The sequence below is a fragment of the Erpetoichthys calabaricus genome, chromosome 8, assembly GCF_900747795.2.
Source record: "Erpetoichthys calabaricus chromosome 8, fErpCal1.3, whole genome shotgun sequence".
NCBI classification, from domain to species: Eukaryota; Metazoa; Chordata; class Cladistia; order Polypteriformes; family Polypteridae; genus Erpetoichthys; species Erpetoichthys calabaricus.
In genome coordinates this window covers 158,840,658-158,866,828 of record NC_041401.2, presented here as the reverse complement: position 1 = coordinate 158,866,828, position 26,171 = coordinate 158,840,658, and the positions used below count along the sequence as shown (strand labels likewise).

The following is a 26,171-nucleotide window of genomic DNA, read 5'->3' as shown; positions in this document are numbered from 1 at the left end:
TAAAGTGGATGGATGAGTTGCAGGCTTGTTTTGCTGGTTGACTGAAATGCCATTCCTGGAAGGGGAGTTCATCTTTAGAAAATGTCTCGGTACTAATTTTATTTCTGTGCCAACCAAACAAATAAAGCTTTTATTTTCTTGGTACTTTCCTCATGCAGAGCGTTGAATGCCTCCCTGTCAGTAATCTTGCATTGTGGTATTTTTAATTTTGCTTAAACAATAGACAACCTTTTTTGTGGAATATCTCTCATTTGTTGTTGCTACTCCAATAAAGTGCACCTTTTAAAGCTGTGATTATTGTGGTCCAGTAACAAACTGGCACTTGTTGCTTCACCCTGTTGTCTTGGATTGCAGTGACCAGAGTGGATAATTGGGTGAACATAAATGAGCATGCTTATCATATATGCAGGATGTTGTATTTTTCTTATATGTTTCCCAGTTAAAATAAAGACATGGTGTTCAGTCTTAAAACCAGCAATACCAGCATTTGGTAAAATAGACACGGCCTAATATATTATGTGGGCAAATTAACTTGCTGCCTGCCTGACTCTCCATAATCCTTTCGTCGGCAATTAGTTAAGACACCATAACTGAAATGGTCACAAGCCACTGTGCCAAGACAGGAGTCAAACAGTGATATATTTAGAAATGATCACTAAATATCACAAAAATCACCTATCCCAAAGCTTATGTCACATTACTGGACTTTTCCAGCGATTTTCAGTTGCAGCCTTCACTTACGTAATCTTGGCAAGTTGGAGACAGTTGGAGTTGTGCTCCTGTGAAGTCACTCACATAATTCGACAGACCCAGCAACTCACGCCAACTACTGTGGCTTGTCCAATAAAGTCAAACGGGTTGAGTTTGTCTTTAGTTGTAGGGGCGGGCAGGGGAGCTGATAACCAATGAGTGTTCATCCAGAAATACAGTGCATTGAATGCACTGAGGCAGAATAAAAAATGTGTGTTTTGAAACTCGTCTGTCTTATGTTTTACACTAGGGGGCTCCGCCCCCTGCTCGCTTCGCTCGCCAACCCCTGGTGTTGGGAATGAGAAAGAGCGTGATGTATGAATGAGATATAGAATAGTGTGAAGGTGTAGATGATGCAGTAATGTAATGACTTGGGTAGTTATGTTTTCCACATTAATAGTTTTTGGACATAATATAGTGCGTTGTGTTAAAAGGGGCATTTGGTCAAATGAGACTGCTGTTCCAAATCTGTCTGTAACTAAGTCGTCGCAGATAAAGGCTTGAGGAATTGTAATAATATCTGGGTGAAGTCTATCTGTATTGGTGAGTGTACCATCTCCCAGTTGTAATAACCAATTGTTTTGATGTGGATGTGGACATCGTATGTTATGTACTAACTATCTTTTCAAAGCAATGCCAATTGTCTGCGTATTTTAAGGTGCACTGAACAATAGCTACGCACTGTCTAAAATCTCTTTGTAATAAAAGTACCTTTCCTTCAAAGGGCAGATCATTATTCATAAACGTTTGTAGAAGTTTATGAATGGTGTGGAGTAAGTGAGTGGATGCCATTGTACATTCATCAATAATTAACAGTTTCGCAAGACGGATGTCATGTGCAGTGCCACTGTGAATGTTCATAGTGGATACCGATTTGTAGGATCTAATGCAGTTCATAAAGATTTCACTTTCAGGTACATCGTTAGTTAGAAGCTTCTGTAGATATTCAGGATATGAATGTAAAGGAGGCAGTCTAATTTGACCGTTTTGATAGCAACGTGTAAATTCATTACATGTATTGCCAGTTGTTTCTTCAGGGAAGTTAAGTGAATGACAATGATTGCAAATGACGTTCATTAATTTTCCTGAATAGTGGACTCATTATTGAACGCATTGTCAGCTAACTGGAGCAATCGTTTAGCAGGTGTCTGGCGTTGATGTTCTCTCGCTGCCGTTTCTGTATGTCTGAGACGGGAGGTGTTTCGTTTTGAAGCCGTGCCTGTTTCGATGCAGTACTGTGAGACGCGCGCTGCATGCGTCCACGTTCAGTGTGTCTGTCCATTTGGGTTCGTTTCTGTAATTGTGTTAGTTGAGCTTTGCGTTTTTGGAGCCGAGACATTTTTTCTTCCAGAGTTTCAGAAGCGCGTTGGAGCCGACGTGTATTGTTTTTTTTCATGCGGGTTCGTGTGTGTGGTCCCGTTACTCGAGCCGTATCGGTTTGTACCCGTGATCGTGAATTCATGAATTTTTTGTTCTTCAGCGTTAGAAATCTGGAAAAGTAATAAGGAGGATCGCACTCACTGTTAATATGGAGCTTTTTCTGCGGTTGAACGGTTAATAGTGCCTCATTATAATGAGATCCACCTATGCTGCATAGTGTGAATTGTGTTTGCTCCCGTTATCCGAGCGGTATTGTTTTGTACCCGTGATCGTGAATTTATGACTTGTTTGTTCTTGAGCGTGATAAATATGGATAAGTAATAAGGAGGATCGCACTCACTGTTAATATGGAGCCTTTTCTGCGGTTGAACGGTTAATAGTGCCTTATTGTAATGAGATCTACCTATGCTGCATATTGTGAACGTGTTGAGATGACGTATGTTTAATACGGACGGTTCATTTAGAAATGGGGCTTTGTGTGTAGATTTGTGCATATTTGCGTTGTTGATTTGTTTCAGGGTGCACTGTTCCAATGCGATGTAATATTTGTCCACATATGCGAAAGCAGTATGGGCCATTGCCTTTTGGTGGCCTGATATTTACTCCGGTAGATGCAAAAGAAAATGAACTATTGTAGGATGTAATGCCGTTCATAAAGTTTTTAGTTTCAGGCACATCGTTAGTTAGAAGCTTCTGTAGATATTCAGGATATGAATGTAAAGGAGGCAGTCTAATCTGAGCCTTTTGACAACAACGTGTAAATTCATTACTTGTATTGCCAGTTGTTTCTTCAGGGAAGTTAAGTGAATGACAATGATTGCAAATGACATTCATTAATCCCAATGAATTTTCCTGAATAGTGGACTCATTATTGAACGCGTTGTCAGCTAAGTGCCGCAATCATTTAGCAGGTGTCTGCGGACGGTTCCTTTAGAAATGGGGCTTTGGGTGTCACTTCTTATTGATGTTAGTGTGTTTGTGGGTCTGAATCGTCGTTGTTGTGAACGTTTCATGTACCATGTCCGTAGTCTGTCCCGTTTCGTCTCGGGGGGGGGGGGGGGGGGGTTGTTGCGGGTTCTTTTTTTTGTGTGCCAGGGGCTTGTTGAATCGTCCGTTGCTTGTAGGGGGTGGGGGGGGGGTGCTTGGAGGTGGGTGCGGGATTCGTGGGGCGCGAGCGGCTTCTTTTTTTTTTTTGTGTGCTAGTTTCGTGTGCAATGGCTTTCGTGCGGCGCTGTGTGCGTCGCCTGCGTTTGACTCCTTTTTTATGTGCTGACTCCTTTTTTCTGTGGTCGCGGCGCCTCATTTCTTTGACTCCTTGTTTCTGTGCTCACTCCTTTTTTCTGTGGTCGCGGCCGCCTCTCGCGGCGCCTCATTTCTTGGGGCGCCTGCGCAGTACGTCTTTTTGCGGCTACGGCCCATGGCCGGATGTCCCTGCGTCCATCCGGTTTAGCATTCTCGGTTAGTAATATGGATACTAATACTATATGTAAAAAATGAAAAAAGGGCAGAAACTGCAGCTGAACTCCCAGCTGTTAAGCCCTTGGTACTGCGCCAGCTCTGTCAGGCGACATGCTATTGGCAATCAAAAGAAGGGAGAGCACAACTGTTCTGTAAGGTTGGTAAACGTGACACGGCAGCAGTATCGGCCATGTAATTTGACATGGTGCAGCAATGATCAGCAACTGAGGCTGGGAAATGTGACATACCCCATGACAAAAATTTGCTGGTTTAAGGAAGTAAAAGACCTCTTTGATAGTCAGGGGGGCTGCAGCAATAGTAGTATTGTCACATGTACACTTTTCATGAATAGTACATATTTCCAACGTTGCAAATGGGTATACATAGGGGGACGCATTCCCAGCTGGGAAAGAGCTATCAGGGCTACAAAAGTGTTTGATGATGCATTAATAATCCTGCACGACACTGCAGCATATTCCTTTGCATAGTTGCTGTTCTTTTTAAATAAGACTTTTTGCTTTATGTTCATATTGTAAATAGATAATCTGTATTTTCCTCATCTGCTTAGGTGGTTTCTTTTCCAGATTTACTCTTGATCTTTGGATTTTTCATGCACCAGGGTACACAAGAGCACTCCACTGCCTGTAAATGCTTTTTTTCTGCAAACCTCACACCAGTTGGTGAGGTTTGTGGTCCATTGGACGGTTTTAAGGCTTTTGCATGTTGTTTTTTCCTTAAAGTGCTCGACTTCAGCTGTAACTATTATTCGGGTCGCTGTGTAAGATTATAATGTTATGTTTTGTTAGGTTTTTTTATGTTCTCCTTCATAACCTGCAGACATCAGCAATCGAAACATTGAGATGTTTATCTGGTAGTAGAAATCACTTCAGAAGAATAATTATAGCTGTTTGAAAAATAAGTGGCGTGGTTTAAAGCAGTACGTTGAGCCTCTTGATTGTTTTGGGGAATTAAAACCACAAACGTTCAATAGAATGGCAGTACTTTGAGCCCTGTTTCCTTCTTAAAACATTTTTCAGTGTATATATATAAAAAAAGCAAGAAAACACTAATTTGTAGGCTGTACTGCATTCATCAGCCTAAGGGCCCGATTCTCCAAATATGCAGGTAAAGCAATTAATTGAAAATTTGTTATAAACTTAATTATTTTACTCTTTTGATATAAAGGAATCTCCTACACTCTGATATGGATATTGATCCTGAATGAGAACAAGTCCCCAGAATCTGCTGAAATGCATTTGCAGTACTGGGATGAAGCGGCGCTTCTGGCCAGTTGGGTGTTCTCTTTATTTGTCAAACTCCAGTCATATTATGCACTGCTAGGACAGTAAAATGTTGCTTCGCTGTATGTGGTTTACAGCTCAGCTGTCAAGAGACATTGGCAAAATTTCCACTTTAATCTCAAAATAGACCTTTTTCCTGTGTCCCTAATTTTTTTTTCTCTTTGGCTCAAATATGCTGCCGCACATTCTGATGCTGTTGTGAAAGTACAAAAAATAAAGAGACGGCACAGAATGTGAAAAGAAAAGCACCACAAATACATCAGCTTTTTGTTTCACCACATCGAACCATTCATCAAATATTGAAGCACACACATTGATCCTGTGAGATCAGCAAAGCAGCTTGCTGTCACCTGTTGATAGTAAACGGAGACTCTAACGTCACCAACCACTGTGCCCCCCGGTTTTTGCTGGTACTGCAACTCACACATGCATTGCCGTTGCGTTAATTTCTGAAGACCTGCTCAGAGGACGGGTCAAATGAACACTGGGAATACATGGCAGCCATGATGTGTACGTGTTCTGAGTGTTAAGTAGAAACCAGCCTTAAGGAGACAGAGGTTTGCAACCTGGATCTTCATGTCTCCCAGTGTCCGATTAGTTTAACTGGCAAAGCTAAATTGGCCGCAGCGTGTGTTTGGTGCGTTCGCCCAGCAATGGATGGGCACCCTCTCCAGGGTTTGCTTCTGCATTGTGCCCTTTGGCAGCTGGGATAGGCTCAGGCACCCTCCCATAGCCCTAGTCTGGAGTAAGCAGGTTAGAAAATGACGTTTATTCTATTAATTTATATTTTGTAATATAATTGATATGGTGTCCTTGATACTGTCATCATATTAGTTAATTTAAATAGACTGATCTCATTAACATTACCCATTCTAAAACACTAGCATTTATAAACAATTCCTATACTCTTTATAATAAAAAATAAATAAATACTCCGTATCGGTACAGGAATTCTGACATGTAAAGTGCTTGTAGTGGTATCACCCATCCCTAGTTAGACCAGCCTCTCTGTTCATCGTGTTTAGCTGTGGTTTCCACCTTGCAGCTCTTTCACGGACACCATTTTCCTCAGTGTCTTTCCAGTGGTGGCATCTTGAGCGCTGACATTACCTGAGCTGAGAGGCCTACAGTTGCTTAAATGTTTGTCTCGGTTCTTCTGAGACTTCCAGGACGAGTGCTGTGAATTCTCTTTGTGTAATGTTGAAAGTCTGGCCATTCCTGGGCAGATTTACCACTGTTCCAGGTTTTCTGGATTTGGAGATGATGTCACTGTGGTTCAGTAGAGGTCCAGAGTTTTAGGGATTACTTTTATAACTTAGCCATGGTGTGCTGCTTGTGGAGATCTCTTAGCCAGCTTCACAATGCCTGAACAGTTCTGTTTAAGTGATGTTTAGATTCAATAGGGCTGGCAGCCAGCAAGCTTGGGTGTTTCTAGTCTAATTTAACCCATTGTCCTTTATATTTGGTTCATTGGTTGACTGAGTGACTAAGGGGACAGTTACTTTTTCCCTCAGGTGTTGGTGAACTTGTTTCCAATAAATCAAGTCATTTAAAGTCATGTATTGTGTTCACTCAGGTTGTCTTTTGTATTACTCTAAATTTGTTTGGACAGTAGAAACAAGGAGAGAAAATCCGGAAGGGGCAAATACTTTTTCACAGCATGGTATTAAGCTTCGTCCAGTTCACTCCAAGGGTTTCTTTTTGGTTTGAAGTCAGTTTTGAAATTAAAATTGTTCTGTTTTAACAGGGCAACTGTATGCTAAACTTTCATTTTGAATAAAAACAAGTCCGAGTGTGTAAAGATCAATTTTGAATTGTGTATGTTTTTCATAAAGTCTTTATGAAGGCATGTAGGTGTCTAATGAAAGTAACTTCAGGTGTGCTGACACTCTTCATCACCTCTCTTCTCCACAGGGTTAGCATCAAGGAGTCATCGGTAGCAAAGCTGGGCTCCGTGTGCCGTAGGATTTACAGAATATTCTCTCATGCCTATTTTCACCACAGACAGATATTTGACAAATACGAGGTAAATTTGTTCCTAATCAGGTTTTATTTCTTGGGGGGTTTGGTTTAGTACCCATTAGCCAAAGTTAATGTTCTGTTGTTCTTCAAAGCTTAATACGGAAATTGCTCCTTTTCTTCCTACGTGATATTTTTCTATTAATTTTCTATATTAATGTTTATGTAAATATTGGTGAGTTGTAGATAAGAAAATGCCTCTAATGCACTAATTTTTTTTTTTGATGCTGTATAAACACACTCCTTCCATAATTTGAAATGCAGTGTATTATTTACATTGATATTTCTTCAAGGGAACAAGCAAGTCTCAAGAACATATACTAATTTTTATTGATTTATTTTTATTCTACATTTAAAGTGTTATTTCTGGAGGAGGCATCAGTGCTTGGGTCTTTGAATTTTAAAGCTTTATAGCTGAAAAAATGATCCGTATAAAAATGTGTGAAATGCACAGTAGTTCATATACAGTATTTGACGATTGAGAATGTTCTTTTTGTAAATGGAGTGCATCCTCTCTGGCTTTTGTAAAGAGGTCCCAGTTTGGCCCCAGCCTCCCATGCACCATTTTCACAAACCCACTGCTCCAGTGGCATCTCGACTCCTCAATAAAATCTGATCCAACCCCACCAGACACTTCTGCTGGGGTCTCCGCTGACGAGAACATATCCTCAGACTGGATGGAGTCACCACAGAGAATCTTGCAACGATGGCCCTGGCTGATGTTGTGTGAGTGACATTTGTCAGCAGCCTTGTCGTTTTTCTGTCAATAATAATAATAATAATTCATTACATTTATATAGCGCTTTTCTCAGTACTCAAAGCGCTATCCACACAGGGAGGAACCGGGAAGCGAACCCACAATCTTCCATAGTCTCCTTACTGCAAAGCAGCAGCACTACCACTGCGCCACCTGTGAAGACGAACAGCAGAGAAGGCCTGTAATGGTTCACCCCTTTAGGTTTAACAGACTCATCCTTTAGAGCAGGGGTGGACAAACTCATTCCTGGAGGGCCGCAGTGGCTGCAGGTTTTTGTTCCAACCCAATTGCTTAATAAGAAGCACTTATTGCTCTAGAAACACTTCATTTTAGTTGTCTCCCTCATTAAGATTTTGAACCCTTATTGCTTATTTAAGTCTTAAACAGCTGCATTCTCTGTTTTTAATTGCTCCTTATTAGCAATAAGATGCAAATGACAAGTGAAACCAGCAGTTATCCATTTTGCTTGTTACCCTTTACACCTCTGTGTATTTATCGTGCACTATTTGGTTTAATTAAATACTTGGAAGGAAAGAGAAGAGAAGAAAGTGAAGGATTAAGAATTACCCATCTGTTTTACACTTCAAAATATTTGGATGATATCCTTAGAATGGAAAAAAAATCTAGGATATCAGAATGACTTGACATAGCAGAGTTAAAGCACTAACAAGCCATGAAATGTAATTATTGGCAAGGATTGTTTTCTAATTAAGCAACTGGGTTGGAACAAAAACCCGTGGCCACTGCGGCCCTCCAGGAATGACTTTGCCCACCCCTGCTTTAGGGTCCTCCATGTTTCCCACGTCAGCTCTGATGTTTCTAAGTGGTTGGTCCTTATACAACAAATCAGTGGTCTCGGTTACAAGAGGGCCACAGAGGCCACTGGTTTTCATGCCAACCAATGTTTTTTAATTAATGGAACAAACCAAAACTACAATCTGATATTAGGAACCTCTGATGTGGCACTTGGCAAGGATTAACAAATTATAGAGTTAAACCTTTTTTGCAGCAAGAATAAAACTTCTCTTTTGAATAAGACATTGGCTGGTATGAGTGACTGTTAGATGCCTTCATACACGTAACTGTCGGAAGTTTTCCTGTCTACATTTCGGTCATACTGAAGCAGTGGAGATGTCCCCTCGGCCTTGTGCAAACGGGCAACTTCAGGGCAGGTAAGCGACTGGCCTTCCCTGAGCCTAAAGATCTGCTTGTAGAGCCAGCAGGGTCCCAGGTCTGTCGTTGAACTTCAACTTTGTGTATGTGGCTGGTCCATCGGTGTGAAGACTTTGCAGGGGTCCGCCATCCATTAGTTTAAGAAAAATCACAACGGGTCAAGATTTTGGATTAGCAGTTGTTTGGCTCTCCACTTCAACCTGTTTGCCAAGGGTAACTGTAAGGACCCTGAGCGCCATTGGCATCATTTCTGCTAGCAGCGAGTTTTTTGTTTTCTCTTAAGGGGGCTCTTAAGCACACTGTGTGTGATCATCCTTTGTGTTTCAGAATGAAACCTTTCTGTGCCATCGCTTTACAAGGTTTGTGATGAAGTACAATCTCATGTCAAAGGACAACCTGATAGTCCCCATCCTGGAGGAAGACGTGCAGAACTCCACATCGGGTGAGAGTGAAGCGTGATGAGGCTGCCGCCGGCACAATTCCACTACACACACAGCCTGAACATTTTGTGTACAATATCGTTTTTTTAATTGTTTCAATCATGTATCAATACTATTACTTTTTTTTGTTTGGCCTTTTTTTTATCCTTTGTGTCTTGTCTAGCTGCTTCTAAATAAGTTCAGCCCTCTCTCTAAGTTATTATCATTGAGCTCTGTAAAAGCCACCTTGTTTTTAAATGGACTAAATTTTCTCTGATCTTATCTGTTAATAAAGTCAAACTAGTTACCCACTTTACAGACTGACGGGAATCTGAATAGCAACAGGGTAACCGGTGAACTATTCATGCCAAAATTCAAATTAAGTAACTGTTGACTTAAGTGAATGAATAAATGCTTCAGCTAACTGGTATTTGTTGGGTATTGATGTTCATTTCTTTCATGTTTGTTTCTCTGTGCCTTTTACGTTTCACTTTGCATGAGGCGCCACTCGCACAGAGGGGAGAACGTTATGTGGTGACTGCTTATGGATGCTTTTATTTTAAAACTCTTACAAGGTTTTTCTTCTGCCTAAGAATATTATTTATATGTTGCTTACCCCATGTAGTTTTTAGTGATGGGTGAGAAAATGTGTAAAACATGTGGAAGTAACACACAGGAAAGTTCCCTGCAGGATGACAGTTTCATTTTGGGTTCAGTGCTTAATCACGGATTGCAGTCATCTTCACCGCTGGCTGGCCTTCTGTGTTTGCTCTTTGTCTTGATGTTCCAGTTGTCGAAAAAGCCACAATTACATAAAGTAAAGCAAATCCACGTGTTTTAACAGAGCAGCTAGAACTTTGTTCTCCCTGTGATGACAGAGTCAGTGACCTCAACCTCGTTGAGTTCTTGCAGGGTCAGCAAAGGTTGAAGATATGGTGTGGGAACCAAACATTGCAAGAAATGAAACAGTCCGGTCCATCTAATTATGGAAGAGAAGAACATGGAGTGGAACCTGATGAGGGTCCTGGCCTTGCCCAGCTTCCTTCTTGCTCCTAGAGGGAGCCGATCTGCTGTGCTATTTTGTGCTTCTTTTGTTCTATTTTCTCGGGTGATTGACAAGCAGCCCTGTGCAGCGATTGGCTCACGCGGAAACGCCTGTGTTCTAATTGGTCGAGGTGTTCTACTTTTGAAAGTTTTGTGAACTCTGACTGGCTGAACAAGATTTGTTCTATTTTTTTTTTGCTCCGAAAGACCCGCCTCCCCGCCTAAAAGCGGTGATGTCATGTTCTTTCTTTTATCTTCAAGTGGGCCCGCTGGTACTATTAAAATGGTACTATTGCTGCTACTATTAGTACCCAAGAATTATAGTGAAGTGAAATAAAACGTGAAGTTTTAATGTACTTAATTTTATTTTCTTATGTGCATATTAACGAAAGCGTTCTTTTTTTCTTTTTAGCGACTACATAGCGATACTTTGACAAGTAGTGTAATAAGTAATATAACTATAAAATAGTGCTGCTGCTATACTGTACAAGGATTATAGTGAAGTGAAATAAAAAAGATGTAGTTTAATCTAATGAGAATTTATTTCTTTTGTACATATTAATGAAAGTATTCTTTTTTTTTTTTTTTTTTTTTCATTTTAGCAAACTGGTTTCAGTAATATAGATATCTGTAAATAGTCTGGACAGAATTGCGTTATAATTGTGTTTTTTAATAATGAATAATAATAATAATAATAATGCTAACAATAGGAAATTGCAGTGTAACAATGTACAGTGGAACCTCGAGATACGAGCACCTCTGTATACGAGAAATTCAAAATACGAGGAAAGTATGAGCGAAAAATTCAGCTCTAAATACGAGCATTGGTTCGCATAACGAGCCACGAGCCAGGCTGTGGGTATAGCTCGCGGCTTAGCAAGGGGGCGTGGTAGCAGTTGCGAGCCGCGATCTGCGGTGTCTGCGTTTCTCACTTAAGTGCACAGGTGGGAAACTGCCCACATCCATGATTGTTCCTGTGGCTGATGGGCTGCAGCTGCCATGTCCTCCCCGCATATATAGAGAAGCGCGAGCCGGTTAAGGGGGAGAAGAAGTGAAAGAAAAGAAAGAGAGAGAGAGAGAAGGCAGGCAGGCAGGCAAGTGCAGGCTCGCGTGTAGCTGAACAGGCGAGCCAAACAGCTGAAGCAGGACGGTGTAGAGAAGGTCAGCTGCATTAAGAGTGTCTCGCCTGTTGCAGAGCCCGCATGGGAGAAGCAGGTGAGATGCTAACAGAGAAGAAGCACCGGTGATTGTCATCTGTTTTTTAAAGACGGCATCCTTTTGACGTTTTAACCTCGTGTTAAAGGATTGTTATTCTTGTGTATTTTAAACCTCCACTTCACAACTGTTTTAAGGATTATTTATTTAAAGATTTATTGAATGCTCTACTGCACTTTGGACACCTGTTTTGATTCTTTTAATAATCAGTTATATTATTTACCAGTGTTATTTATTAAAGGTAGACTACAGTATATATAATTTATCAGTGTTATTTGTTAGGAAAATTGATTTTTATGTTAATATATTTGGGGTGCAGAACGGATTAACTGGATTTCCATTATTTTCAATGGGGAAGTTTGTTCTAGATACGAGTAATTCGCTATACAAGCTCAGTTCTGGAACGAATTAAACTCGTATCTAGAGGTTCCACTGTAGTTGTAATATTATTAAAGGCCTTAAAAAAAATCCAGCACTAGTATTACCAACCATTTTATTTATTTTGTGTCTATGTTCCCTTACTCTTTCAGAATTAACTTTCTGGTATCCCTTACCATGGCTGCCACTAGTGTTCTTACGTGAGTCTTTGTTTGTAGTAGCAGTGTTCCTCTTAAAACAAAGGTTTCTTTCTTTAATTGACGTAATGGTTGATTGCATTATTTTAATACACCCAACATCGCCTGCGGTGTTGACATGTAAGTATTCATAGGTTAAATAACACAAAGATTCATTCAAAAAGTTTTTGGAATATCGGGCTTGGCGCTTATAGACTTTGTTCAAAGGTGGCGGTTTATCATCCTGTTGTTCCCTTGTTCCTTGTTCCTTTTTGCATGCTCAGTTACTCTTTATTTGATCTCTGTTGGAGGCAACGTGGCTTGGTGCAGACTATATGTAGGTTGTAACCTATTAGTTGCTCCATGAAGGCCAATTTGTAATATTCTGAAATTTCTTTTAATTTCAGCTTTTGGTAACCTACACTTTAAATGTAAATGTCTGCCAGTTTCCTGCGGATCTGTTTCAGGTCGCTCGTTGCATTCCAGCTGGTTAAATTTGAAGAAAAACAGAGGTGTTGTAAAACTTTGGAATGGAGCTGTAACTTTCTCTTGGTTTGTCTGATTTATCCAGCTTGAATCCTGTGCCACAGTTCCGCCGCGAGACCTCCGGCGAACTGACCCTGAAGGCCTCCGCCGAGGCGATCCAGGTCGCCAAGGCATACGGCCTGAGCGCCACCGTGCCGTACAGGGTCAAGTCGGCCGAGATGGTCAAGGAGCAGGCCAGGAGACGGGTGCGGGCAGCAGGCGGTGACCCCGGGGACTCCAGGCTGGTGCGCAGCGTCAGCGAGCTCCAGTTTGGACAGTACCGGGGTCAAACTTTTAAATGGTTGCTGACCCATGACCTCGGCTATGCCGTCATGGTGTTGGCAACCCACCAGAGGGAGCGCGAAGATGGCCAGGTGTCTGATAGCCCGCTGGCGAGCAATAAGAACACCCTGGAGTCCTACGCCTGGCTCTTTCCCGATGTGAAGACGGCCATCCGTCGTCGACGGGAGAGAGACGGGTCGGCCAGGACCCTAGACGAGGGCAAGAGGCTCGTCGGCTTCGGCCAACATGGACACCTGACGTTTGAGGCCCTTTACGATGCGGAAGATCGGGAGGCTAAGAGGTGAGAGACTTTTGGGTGGGGTCTGAGGGGAAGGGCACAGCAAGGTAGTGGGACCCTGCTTCCATTTGTTCACCTGTTACCGTTCCCACTTTCGTACCGCAACACAGTTACATCAAATGGCTCCGGCGCCAGACCACCAAAGTCGGGACCAAGATGCATGCGCTCCAGCTGTATGTGCGAGGGAGAGACGAGGCAAAGGCAGCAGCAACCTCCTCACTTCCCAAAACCACCACTGTTACCCCCACCACCTCTCTCTCTGCAGCAGCCTCCGTCGTCGAGATTCCCGATGACGTGCTGCTGTCGGCCAGCATGGAGTTGGAGGCTGGTAAGTGACCGCCACCCATGGAAACTGGTGGTGGCTCCTTCACTTTTTCTGTTTAACCTGTTATTTGTTTGAATTTGTAAACAATCTTCCCCAGCATCTACCTCCCAGTCTGCAACCAGTGGAGGGCCCGTGCCATCCCAGCGCTCCCAACCGACGGCTGATCCGGGAAAGCAGCCTTTGCAAATGCTGTCTGTAGCCAGGAGAGAGGTGAGTTAAAACGATGTGTTTGTTTGAATTGCATTGCCGGGAAAGGAACAGGCCCTGTCTGATTCTTTTTGTTTCTTTTTCTCTTGCTCATGCCGTCTCTCTTTCTCTCTCACACACACAGCTACTTTTACCCGAGGGCTGGAGGACTTCCCTACCCAAAGAACAGCATGTGTGGGTAAGTCGGGCCCTTTTCACCAGGGGCAAGGATGGAAAGCCTGTTCTGACGTCCAACCTTCGCCTTTGGTGGTATCCTCCCGGCCCCCGCAACGTGCACCTCCAGCCCCCGACATCGCCCGACACCTTTTTTCAGCGCCCGTTCTTCCTGTGGATGCCGTACCGCATGCGGGGCTACAAGCTGTCCTGCACGGTGTGCAGCCACAGGTTGTCGGGAGCCGGACTCTACAGGACCGTCCGGAGGGTCCTGGAGTCAGACGGATGGTACTTTATGGCCACGGAGTACCTGGAGTGCCGGCGCTGCAAGAAGAAGGTGGCGGGCTGGTCGCAGGATGTCTTGGATCAGCTGCACTGCACCCATCGGGATGACTTTCCAGCTATCCTGACTTACAGGTCAGACAAGGAGTCTCCGATGGCTGGGTCAACTCTCCATAGGTAGACAGGCACACACGGGCAGTCCTAACGTCTCTGTTCTGTCTCAACACAGATTATCCTGCGACAAAAAGCTCATCGGGCAGATGCGTGAGCGCACACTGGGCAACGGGGCCACCCGGCTGCGCAAATATCTGCTCGAGGAGCACGTCAAGTCCTGGTTGGAGCGGTCCAGAAAGTTCATGTTCGCGGCCACCAAGTTCATCACATCGGGTGCCGAGCCATCTACGACTACGCCTCGACCACCACGGATGACCCCGGTGTAAAGTGGTTGCTGTCCATCTATGCCAGGGAGGTGGCTTCGAGGATAGAAGAGACCAAGGCCTGGATCACCTCCATCTTTGGCTCATTCTTGAAGATGGACTCAACCAAGAAGGTGAGCAATATCGCCATCCCTTCCTACCTTCCTTCCAGCTTACCGTCACTCCCTTTCATCGTTCAGGTGACCAAGAAACTTGCTGGTGCCGCGGCAGGAACGGCAGCCTGGGTGACCAACGTGGGGAATGAGTATGGCCAGGTCTTAATCAGCGTCCTCACTGCAGCCGAGGGTGCTGGCCTGTACCCCATGGCCACCGGGCTGATGCGGCGATACCGTGATGCCGGTGTGTCCCCGCCTCTGGTCCTCTATGTGGACCGAGACTGCTGTTCCCACGGGGGACCATCCAAGGTGTCCTTCTTATTCCATCAGTGGGATCAGCTAGTGGTGCGGCTCGACGTGTGGCACCTGATGCGACGCTTCGCGGCAGGTGTTACCACGGAGAGCCACCCACTATACAGCCTCTTCATGGCGCGTCTCTCGTTCTGCATTTTTGAGTGGGACGAGGGAGACGTCGCCCGGCTGCGACAGGCCAAGGCTGGTGAGGCAGGGAAGGGTCCCCGAGGCTCCAGGCAGGGAAACATCCCGTTAAAGGAGCTGGCCCGCCACTGCCGCACGCGCGGGGCGGAGGAGACTGGCCGGCTCATTGACGAGATGTTGGAGGCCTTCGGGGACGCCACTGACACCATGGGTATCCCGCTTTTGGACCGTGCTAAGATCCAGGACATCTGGAAAACACAGAGGCGCCACCTCCACTGCATCCAGGACCCACCCGGCGTGCACCTGTACATGCAGACCGGGCAGCTGGTCAAAGGGGGGGATCACGCTGCCGGTGTTCAGGTGTGCGCGAGGTTCAACTTCGTTGGAGTCGTTCCACCTGCATCTGGACCGCTTCATACCTGGTAAGGGTGCCCAGAACCTGTTCTTTGTGACCTGTGTTGTGCGAGGGAGTGGGTGGCATTGCATTTTTATCTTTCACTCTCTCTCTCTCACTCACTCACCGTGTCTTTCAGGCACTTCAGCCAGCGCGGCCCACTTTCAGGCCTATCTGCTGGAAGGCCTGGCGCGGTGGAACGAGGACCATGCGGCACAAGCAGTGGAGGCAGCAGACCGTGATATGGTCTGCTACAGTGGCCAACTCCAGCACACCGTCAATGAGCTGAGTGAAATTTTATATCGCACGAAGCTAGTTGACGATCACACCCGGCCTGCGAAGTACACTGGTGAGGCGGGCGTCGAGCCGTCTGTCTGTCTGTCTCTCTTTCTCTCTACCCCCCTTTTCATTTTAAAACAGTTCCCTCTTTTTCACAGGTGAGCTCATCGGCGTCCAATACCTTTTTTCGCAGACCGGTCGAGTGCTGGAGGAAGTGATGGGCAGGGATCCCGACGCTCTGGATGGGACTGATACAGACGACGACAGTGTCGACGAGGGCTTCCAAGAGAACGAGGGGTCGGTAGAAGAACATCTCGAAAACACCCTCTTCGGCCTTGAGGAGGACTTCGCCCGACAACCGTCGTCTGACAAGTCCCAGTCGCAACCTGCCATCGGCGCCTCAGTCTGGGCCAGCCGACCAGGAGACCTCCCCTGGAGACGAGGCCATTCAAAGGGTGTCCCACGAGCCAGTAAGTCTCTCCCAACGAGTCGTGATATACCTGTGGAATATCCAATGAGTACTCACTCCCCTTTCTCACTTTCGCTCTCTTTCTCCAACAGAGTAGCCTTGGAGCTGACACTGGCCCGGGTTATGAGCACGTGGTCAACCTGGCCTCTAGTCTCATGACGCTGCGTCACCGTGCTTACGTGACTCAGCAGCAAGTGGCGGAGATTGTCGCTCTCTGGGAACGATTGCTGGAGGGCGACAAGGCCCCGGTTCGCTTCCCGCCACGCCACCAGGAAAGACTGGTGAAGGGGAGGTTCCAACGCAAGCACTCGCAGACCAGTGTCACACCGGGAGTGGAGAGCTTGCGACGGTAGGTGCTCAACCTCTTTGGCGTTGCCTCTTTCCTTTTGATTGGATATCAATGGCAGGACTGACTGTCTCTCTCTCTCTCTCTCTCTCAAAAACCCACCCCCCGAATTTTGTAGGTGTATGGTCGGCCAAGGCGCACAGATGCCAAACATCAGCCGCCTTGTGGAGGCCGTTTGTATAGAACTGTCCAGGATTCACCCCGAAGGAACCACCATCTGCGGCGTGAGGGTGAACCGCTGGGCAGCTGTGATGCGGGATTATATCTGCATCCAAGAGAACATCCTTACAAACCCGGTACTCATGGCCCAGACACGTATCCAGTTATTCCCCCTCAATCAGCGCACCCTGGCACAATGGTAAGTACACACTGGACAAGTGGGATCCACCATGCCCCTCTCCTCCCTCCCACCCTGACTTACTTTGCTTTCTGTCCCTGTAGGCACCTCACTCGCACCAGGGAGCTGGTACGGCGGGCTCTGGAGATGGCCGTGCCATTGCCATCCAGCTCGGCCCTTGCTTCGGAGCCCACCCCTGCCGTACAGCCACGGCCCACGGGCCCCGAGCAGTCCGCTGCACCATGTCATGAATACTCGGATACAATACAATAAAATAAAATAAAATAAAATAAAATAAAATACAACGCAGCGAACTCGGGGCCCCGTGGATGTGGCACCACCAATTGTTGGCCACCCCCCCGTGCCACAAGAAGCACCCGCCACCCAGCCACTCCTCCCGCCGGCTGACACTGCCGCCTCTCCGCCTCCACCGGCACAACCTTCAGTACCCCGCACCACTGCCTGGCGGCGGAGGAGCTGGCGCAACAGCAAGGTATCCCTCCCAAACAAAGAAAAAAAGTGGAGGCCTTTGTTTGCCAGCGCTGTGGCCGTCCTAAAACAAAAGAGTTCGGCCACAGCCGCTTTGGGAGGGAAACCTTTTGTTCCAGGAAAAGAGGAGAGCGAAGCAAAATCGTGCCGGGGGGGATGGCCACTAAACAATTTTTGTTAATCAGTAGATGGGCCCATACATTGCTTTTTTTTTTTTTTTTTCTTATTTTTATAAATTTTTCAAGCTGTTTTTACTTTTTTTTTTAATTTTTTTTTTTTTTTTGACAATCTTTACAAATGACTGGCACTTTATATGTTGGCAGAAAGGGAGGACTGCTTCATTTTTCAAGCTGTTTTTACTTTTTTTGACAATCTTTTTTAATTTTGGGCTTCATCTACTGGTTATGGTAGTTATTTTTTTTATTTGATATTTATTTATTTATATATAGTTCCTTGGATTGTTGTTTGACCTTTATTTAATATACACTGATTTCATGTTATATTTATTGTATATAGTTATTTCACGTTATTTTTTTTCTTGGATTGTTGATTGATTTCTATTTATTATATGTATATTCATTGTATAAACCTTGTTGATTGAATCGTTGTGTCTGCCTGCCTGCTTCTGTCCCGCCCGCCGCCGCTTTAAGGGCTCTCTGTTTACCTTCCCGCGACCGCGTGGCTAATCGGCTATGCGCCCGCCTCTGTCACCTTTTACCTTTTACGGACCCGGCTCAGCCTCGCAGATCGGCTGGCATTTTTTGCGCAGACTGCTGTCACGCTGTTTTGCACAGCAGGGGCCATTTCACTTCTCAGAATTCATCCAAGATGCCATAGGTCCACATATGCTGGGGTGTTGGTCAAGTCTGGAAATTGTCACCACTGCTGTGAATGCCTACTGAGCATACCATGAAAAGTCAGAAGAATCTGAAAAGCCGCTGGCAATGGAGGTGTGTGCAAAATGAAATGGAATTCCTGGATTTCTCTCCAGTATCTTTTCTTCCGAGGCTGAAATAAATGGATACAAATTGCAGATTTGTATTTGGTAAAAGTCAGTCCAGCAGGAGAAGCAGATGATCAAATCAGTGAAGTGACTTCAGTCGGTTTGATTTTGCCATGAATAGTTCTCCATGTGCTCATCTCAATACGTCGGTGGTCAGGGTGGGAGGGTGTGCCCACCCGTCATCAACTACAAATCACCATTGAAGTTCTTATCTGTACTAACAGATAAACCACAGCTTGTTGATTTAGTTTCTTGTCCTCACTGAAATGGCATTTTGACTACCATAAAATACATCTTTTTGGTTATAAATGTTCTGTGACGTCAATCAATTTAAAAACAGCAGGTCTCCCGTCGCTGTGTTGATGGTCATGTGATCAGTCCCTGGCGTCCCCTTCTGTGATTTTAACTTGAGTGAAAGGCCTCTGCTGGCAAAGTACTGCACCTTGAATCACTCGACTCTTTTTACCGATTTATTTTGTCAGGACTTCTACTCTGTACTTTTGAGAACCTGATCTGCGCCTGTAACCTTTGAAAGCAGTAGTGTGGCGCCAGTCGACATTGAACCGAATGAGACAGCCGGTGGCAATGGAGAATAAATGACATAAAAATCATCTTGTATGGGAGAAAAAGGCCATTAAAATGGAGTTAAATCAAAGAAAGAACTGGAACCTGGATAACAGCCTGTCACCTTGGCAGGAGTGGCGCCTTCCTTCAGAGTTTCCGTATCCTACAAAAATTCCCAGTCCAAAGATGGCAAGAAACGAGCCCAGTACATCACGGATCTTCTCTTCTAACTATAACACATAGTATAACATTGAATTCCCCCTCAGAGTTGGGCGCACACATATCTCAATTTCTATATCAAGTACACTAGTGGGGATTTTGAAAAAAGTGGTCCACAATACTGCATTGTTAACCCTGCTCTCCGTAACGCTTCACGTCCAGGATGAGAACAGAGACACAGCAACATGGCGCCCAGTTCATTCTGTTGAGCTCACCAGTCATCTTTGGATGATCAAACATGTAAAAAAGAAAGAAGCAAAGGAAGGTGGCGGCGTGTGCAGTAATTAGACAGTTTTATTAACAAACATGTAAAGTATAAAATAAAAACTTGGTTAACAAAAACAATACTGTAAAATGACAAAAGGTTATGGTGAGATAAAACACACTGAAGCGAGTCGGCACTGCATACTCTCCCAGCGCTGGCCGGCCTGCGCAACTAACACGACACTCAAACGCTTTTGTACCATCAAAGATGTTGCATTGCGAGGCGTTGGCCGTTATATTAAATCTACATGCTTGACATATAAGGAAGCATTTTGGAGTAAAACGTCTATTTACAAAACAAACAGCTGAGGTTTGGGCCTTCGAACAAACCAAGGAAGCCGGACAGCTTGACATCTGCAGAGGTGTCGTGTTCATCAGTCTGGGCCTCCATTTAGAAAAGGTTTGTGAAGCCAACACAGCGACAACATTCACACAGCTGTGGGACTGAGGAGCCACCGTTCGAGGAAGGAGAGTGGAGATGTGTCTGCAAGAATTAACAGACGATAAAACACCAATAGTGGTGGAGCATGTGAGTGAATGTTCTACTAATCAGTGACGTCAACGTCGCATCCTGGAACAGTGCAACCTAACTAAAATAAAACAATTCTGTAAGAAGGAGCCTCAGTTAGACATACAATCTAAGTGGGGGGGGGGGGTCACACTATGGAGGGCAATGCCACAGTCCAGGGGGAGGAAATAACACTGAAGCTAAGGCTGCCAAGTGTGATGGAGGCCACCATAGTCCTACTTTCTTCACTGACCGTCAGTAAATACACACACACTTCCCAGATATCAATTAAGTATTCTACAGCTCATGGAAATCCGCTAACACCTGCCACACTTTACATTTGAGATGTACTGGGATGAGATGTTTAGATGTTGCCAGTATCCGTTTTTTATTTTGTCAAATGGTGTGCAGGCACCACAACTTAATAAGGAGTGGCAAACCAATTCAGCCAACTCCATCTTTCAGTTCGACTCTCCCACATGCCAGCAGCACAAGCGCCAACAGAGCAGTCACACGGCATCTGGGCTCAAGTCCAGGGCTAGCCTTCTGTGTTCTGCACCTCTTCATATGAGGACCTCCCACAGTCCAAAGCCTTCCTCACAAGTCTCTAAACTGGCCATGTGGGCTTGAGGTCTTCTGGTATTTCAATCTAAACTGGGTGCCCATCAAAAAGAGGTGCGCATCTTGGACTGCTCTCTAAATATGGCACCACTTGTGGGAAAGGAAGGTCCCACAGCAAGTGCACTGTCACCTCAGTGGGAGTGGCGGCCATTTGTAAAGGAAGGCTGCAAACAGTGGAGGGAGCTGCAGCACTTGGTCACCCAGAGCACAGCCCACAAACCGCATTGGACAGCTGAAAATTGGGACAGAAGTGAAGATCCTGCCGGGCAAAAGTCAAAGGTGATAAGAAACTGGACATCCAAAGACACGGAGGGCGGTCAGAATGGATATCACTTAGAGACTCTCATTAGAATCTTATGAAGAAATTCTTAAAGGCAAATCGGACACTTGGTTGTGCTGCTTCAGATGCGCTACGTTGCAATACTTTGATGCATTTTGCTCATCACTTCCACAATCAGGGTTTATACCATTATTATTTGTTAGTTTGTATTGGCATTCCTAAAATGGCCAAGGTTAACGGGTGTGCTAACAACTGGTTTGAAGCACCACTGCAGTGTTGTTTTGCTCCTGATCCTGCTCTTGAATCCGAGATCCCCAATTTATATTATAACTGTTAAGCATTCAGGCAGTCATGGTCCAATCCACTATATCCTAACACAAGGTCATGGGGGTCTGCTGGAGGCAATCCCAGCCAGCACACACACGGGACAATTTAGGATTGTCTTTGGACTGTGGGAGGAAACCCACGCAGACACGGGGAGAACATGCAAACTCCACGCAGGGATGACCTGGGAAGTGAACTCGGGTCTCCTTACCGCGAGGCAGCAGCGCTACCACTGCACCACCGTGCTGCCCTAAGCATTCAGTGCAGCAAACAAAAGATGGCTTCCTTTCTCATTAAATATAATGGGAAATAACTGCCATATTTCTGATTTTTCTTTTGTGTTATTACAAGAGATTTAATTTCGCCATTTTAAAGAGGATTTTCAGTTATGGGAAAACTGACCTCAGCCAACATGCGACTCTTAGAGGCTGCTGGTTTGACTCATATTTTTCATTTTTACTTTGTTTCAGGAATTAAGGGTTAAGGTTACATGTGTTTATACTTTGGTTGCATCTGTAAAGGGCGAAAATAATCACATTTACTCGTTCGTGTATGTTATTCTTTGCCCACCGGTGCCTCCATCTACAAACGTATCCATTCAGGCTGCTCCACACAATTGATCTACTGTACCTTCCACAAGCTTTTTTCATTGTTAAAATATAACTTTCACTTCTTGTGATTTATTTTAAAGTTTTGGCGTTTTTTTTTTTTTTCCTTTAACTTAGCTGAATTTTCAAGTTGCTGTTTGCTAAATAAAAACTATAATGAAGAGAGGATGCTTTAAGATTGTTACAATGCAATATTTTGTACATTCAGTAACTTCTTTTGTGAAACACAAGTTGACTCACCTCGACTAATTTAAAATACAAATGGGCACGCAATTCACATCTTTTGAAGCCAAGGAACAGAAAGACACAGCGGAGCACAGGGCCCCTGCGTTTAACGTGTTTACGTAATCCAGAGTGGTTTTGTTTGGGTTTCTAATGTCCACTACAGGCTCTGATCACATCACTTTCCATCAGCACACAAGCCATAAGCGCTGCACACTTTGTAGAAGCACTACCAGCAAAAAAAAAAAAAAAGAACAACAATGAGGCATGCAAAGGCACATTAAATGTACAAAAATTATATTTTTAACATAATTGCATTATTTACTTATTTCAACTATTCAAACTCTAGTGTTTGTACGATTTCACTGCCCTTTGAAAACCAAAGGGTTATCATACGAGTGGCTCCCAACACTCAAGTCATTAACAGCGAGTGGGCACATGGAGGTTCTCTCCATGTTTAAACGCGGTTCTAATATCCTGACCTGGCACCCACACTGCCCCGAATCCTCATGCTGGCCCCCCAGCTCTCTCTGACACTGCCTGAGACATGCGAGCTTCAGAAAAGTGGGTGCACTGTGCTTTATTTTCTCACATACTACCTTTTGAAATTCTACACATTTTCAGAAAGTTTATTAAAAAAAAAAAAAAAGAAAAAAAAAAAGGCCATCTGCAAAGTACAGTTGGGCAGAAGCCGCCTCTTCGTCACAATGCGGCCTACGTCCTTCCATCTGAGCAAATCACCCTTAACAAGCATGTCAGTGGCGGTGGTCAGAAGTCACAGGGCAATCCAATACCAACACTACCGGTGCCCAAGATTCACTGTAACAAAACAACAAATCAAACAAAGAAAAAAATTAAAAAGCTCATAACAATATTAGCCAGGAACGCGAGTGTCATCTAAACTATGGACATCAAGCCTGAGTCTCCCAACTTAAGCTTCGTCCACACAAACACGCATACATTTGAAAATGCTATTTTTCCTGCACACTGGTGTTTTCAGATGGTTTTCTCAACATTTGTTGTCCACCAAAAATGCATAAATCTTTTCTATGGGGGCTATGTGGTCTGTCAACCAAGAACGACGTTAGTTCTCGGAGCAAACCCGAGCTAAATCAAAATGCCTAAAGCAGTGAAAGGCAACCTTTTTCGAGTTGTGGCGCACTAAGTCCAAAAATTTTCTTTCGCGGCGCACCTGAGGGACTGCCCATAAATAAAGTCGTGACGACACAATCTATGGACAATCACCAATAAAAACAGTTAATTTTACAAGTTTGAAAGAAATTTTATTAATAAAGGAATCAAAGGATAAATCTTTAATTAATGTGAACGTTGAGATTGTTTTTCAGCACATATGAGATTGATGCGAGGATCAATTTTCGAAAGACAGACGCGCATTTCCTTGTCGATCATTTGAAGTCTCTCGCGTTTCTTAGACTTCATTTCTGTAAGTGTTGAAAAACCTTGCTCACAGAGAGTTAATTTTTCCATAGTAATACTGAGACGATTAAGTGGTGAGAGCTGCAGCTACAGCGATACTCTGTCGTCGGCAAGAGCCGAAATGTAGCGTTCGTATTTTTCTCGTTCTGTATTTGCTCCGCCTTCTTCTATCCGTACAGTGAGCGAGATCTTCTAACGACGAGACTTTTTAAGTCTCACGAGATGTGTTTTTGACACCGCTGGTGTTGATATTATGATGAATGGTGAACAGTGAAAATTTTAACTTGCAACAATCTGATTAACCGTTATCTGTTTTTCCAACATAAAATATATTTTTTAAAACATTATCTTTTTAATCAACCAAAAGTTCAAAAACACTAGCAATTTTAAATATTTTACAAGAGTTTTTGCGGTGCCCCTAGAAAATTCCACGGTGCACCGGTTGCCCGACAGTGGCCTAAAGAATGAGGTAAACACAGAAAATGAAATCCAAGTGCTTTTAAAAGTTACAAACAAGCACAAACACAGACTGGGGTCCTGCCAAAATACATACCGTCAAATCAGTTAGGAAATGATGATATAATAAATAAATAAAGAGGAGACTGTAGTCCGCATCTAGTCACGTGACGGTTTCTAATGGTCATTAAAGGCTGTTTCAGTGTGGATGGAGGGCCAAAGCAAATTACAACAAAGATATTTTCAGTTGTAGCCGTGTTAGTGTGGACTATAAGAGCAGACTGAACAACTGGAACTATGACAGTTCTACCAAACGTAGCAATCATAAGACCACCGCTTCACCCCCAAACTATGAAGGCAAAAACAGAGGATGGCCAAGCAGACCGACGACCTCTGACTTCACCAAGCGTGAATAAAAGACCCACTGTGTGTGTCGCGTTTACGATGTTCAATTGAGGAAAAGCTTCATGGCCATTTGTAATACGCAGGATTCCATCTTGAAGAGGAAACGCGTCTTGTAGGAAAGTCACGGATCACCCGGCTCTTTGAAGATTCAGGAGTGCTGTCAGGTTGGCTGCCAGGTGTTACTTTGTACATTTTGCTTGGTAAGACCGGATTTAGTTCTTTATTTACAGTAATTATGCCCTGTGAAGGGCTGACACCTGTCGAGTGATGGTTCCTGCCTTGTGCCCACCACTTCCTGGTCCCTGTGACCCCAAACTACATTATGTGGAGGCCATGAAGTTGTGTGCCTTTAAAAACACAATTAACAGCCACCAAGAAGGCCGCACTTTATACAAAGAAGCTGTTTGTTATACTCGTCGTCTTTTGATATTGATGGCAAATACAAAGTAAACTGCTCAGGACAGGACCAGGACCACTGGGATATGAGCTCTGGACTGAAGTTCTGATGAGAGGGGATGAATGAGTGGAAAGCTTTGTTCTGCTTTGGACCCTTAAAGTGTGGCATGAAGTGAAAATGAAACAGGAGGAAAACCAAACAACAGAGCAGACCTGAGCTTAGGCCATCCTTTTGCTTTCTGGGTCAGGGAGAAAAAAGCAAACCCAACTTAAAGATACTCAAATTTTCAATTTGAACTAAAATGTTCAGGCAGCACACTCCATATGCTCCAGTCATCATGACCCATGTTGTCTCTTGGACCCCCACTTTGAGGAGCCAGCTGGCAGGTACAGGACTCCATGTTGCTATCAACATTTCAGAGCTGTGTCCTAAGGCACTGACCTGGCCACTCTTGCCAAGTACCAACGTACATCAGCTACACAGCACACACAATACAAATCTACGTGAGTGCCCAGTGCTTCAGATCGGGGACGACTTGAGATGTGCAAGAGGAACAGGAATCAGAGTGCTGGTGTCGTTATAAACAAGGCCAACTTGTGAAAGTTACGAGAAGGACAGACACGTGCTTTAAAGAGGCAAGAGGTGGAGGAGGAGGACAACTGCAGATACTTGAAGGCACCGAACGTAAACAGATGGCAAAGTTATTGTAAGCGGCCAGTGTGCTCATCGGTGTAAATAAACAAATTTCCAGTTTTGGTCCTTCGCTCCCATTGCGTGATAATTCCTTTGCAGTCGTGACAGAGTTCACATACAGGTGACCTCAGAAGCTCCTTCTTCCTGCTCATAGCCCACTTCTTCCAAGTCCTTCAGCATGTTAGGATAACCACCAAAGCTGGAGAAGTCCCCGTCACCTGCGCCAAAGACATCTCGACTGGCTCCACCCATGCCTCGGCTCACTGTATGTGGGCTAACTTCAGAGTGTGGAGACTGACTTGCAAGCTTCTGAAAGAAAAACAGACAAGAGTCAGGTGACCCTGGCAGACACATACAAGGTCTCTCAGGACAGACAGCATGTGTGCAAGTCCACTTGCATTGTCATCCAGAAGCCACTTCTGCTCTGAAGATTACCCATGGTCCTCCAGCATAATAGCAGGACAAACTAGAAAGTGGAGACGGCTGAAGGCAGCATACCAGGAGATGGCAGTCTGCAGCGTACGGACATATCATGGGTTCACAGCAAGACGTTCATTCCTTTCTCCCTACAGCACTTACAGTTGTGAGCAGTCAGTCAAATATATTGAAAATTGATTACCGTGTATACTCGCGTATAAGGGGTCTTGAAACCTGAAAAATCGATCATAAAATCTCAAGACGCACCGAATTTTGCTGCAGCAGCACAGTAAGTAATTTCTTTCGCTACTTCAACGACGTTTAATT

The 26,171-nt window shown here is 44.5% G+C and overlaps 3 protein-coding genes across 7 annotated transcripts in view; 2 read left to right on the top strand and 1 right to left on the bottom strand.

Moving 5' to 3' along the window:
• Window positions 1–9,687, top strand: part of LOC114656192 (MOB-like protein phocein) — a 54,151-nt gene extending 44,464 nt beyond the window's left edge. For both annotated transcript variants that reach the window (XM_028807650.2, XM_028807646.2), the window contains 2 exons: window positions 6,804–6,915; window positions 9,166–9,687. In XM_028807650.2, coding sequence (XP_028663483.1) covers window positions 6,804–6,915; window positions 9,166–9,297 — 244 coding nt within the window. In that variant the 3' untranslated portion in view covers window positions 9,298–9,687. The remainder of the gene's footprint in view (window positions 1–6,803; window positions 6,916–9,165) is intronic.
• A 1,187-nt stretch (window positions 9,688–10,874) lies between these two features.
• On the top strand, window positions 10,875–18,131 carry LOC114656191 (uncharacterized). 4 transcript variants are annotated; one of them, XM_051931053.1, is made up of 10 exons: window positions 10,875–13,178; window positions 13,286–13,503; window positions 13,598–13,710; window positions 13,832–14,277; window positions 14,372–14,692; window positions 14,759–15,534; window positions 15,646–15,855; window positions 15,944–16,255; window positions 16,347–16,603; window positions 16,719–18,131. In XM_051931053.1, exons 1-5 carry the CDS (start codon window positions 12,775–12,777, stop codon window positions 14,580–14,582), a joined length of 1,392 nt encoding a protein of 463 aa, XP_051787013.1. In that variant the 5' UTR covers window positions 10,875–12,774; the 3' UTR covers window positions 14,583–14,692; window positions 14,759–15,534; window positions 15,646–15,855; window positions 15,944–16,255; window positions 16,347–16,603; window positions 16,719–18,131. The 4 variants fall into 4 exon arrangements, with proteins under 4 accessions (XP_051787013.1, XP_051787012.1, XP_051787014.1 ...); XM_051931052.1 differs by having other exon boundaries at window positions 14,759–15,855; window positions 16,719–16,958; window positions 17,042–18,131; XM_051931054.1 differs by lacking the exon at window positions 14,759–15,534.
• Window positions 18,132–23,936: 5,805 nt separating this feature from the next.
• Window positions 23,937–26,171, bottom strand: part of rftn2 (raftlin family member 2) — an 82,456-nt gene continuing 80,221 nt past the window's right edge. The window contains exon 9 of the mRNA XM_028807643.2: window positions 23,937–25,736. Within this exon, the coding sequence (XP_028663476.1) occupies window positions 25,539–25,736 (198 nt within the window). The 3' untranslated portion in view covers window positions 23,937–25,538. The remainder of the gene's footprint in view (window positions 25,737–26,171) is intronic.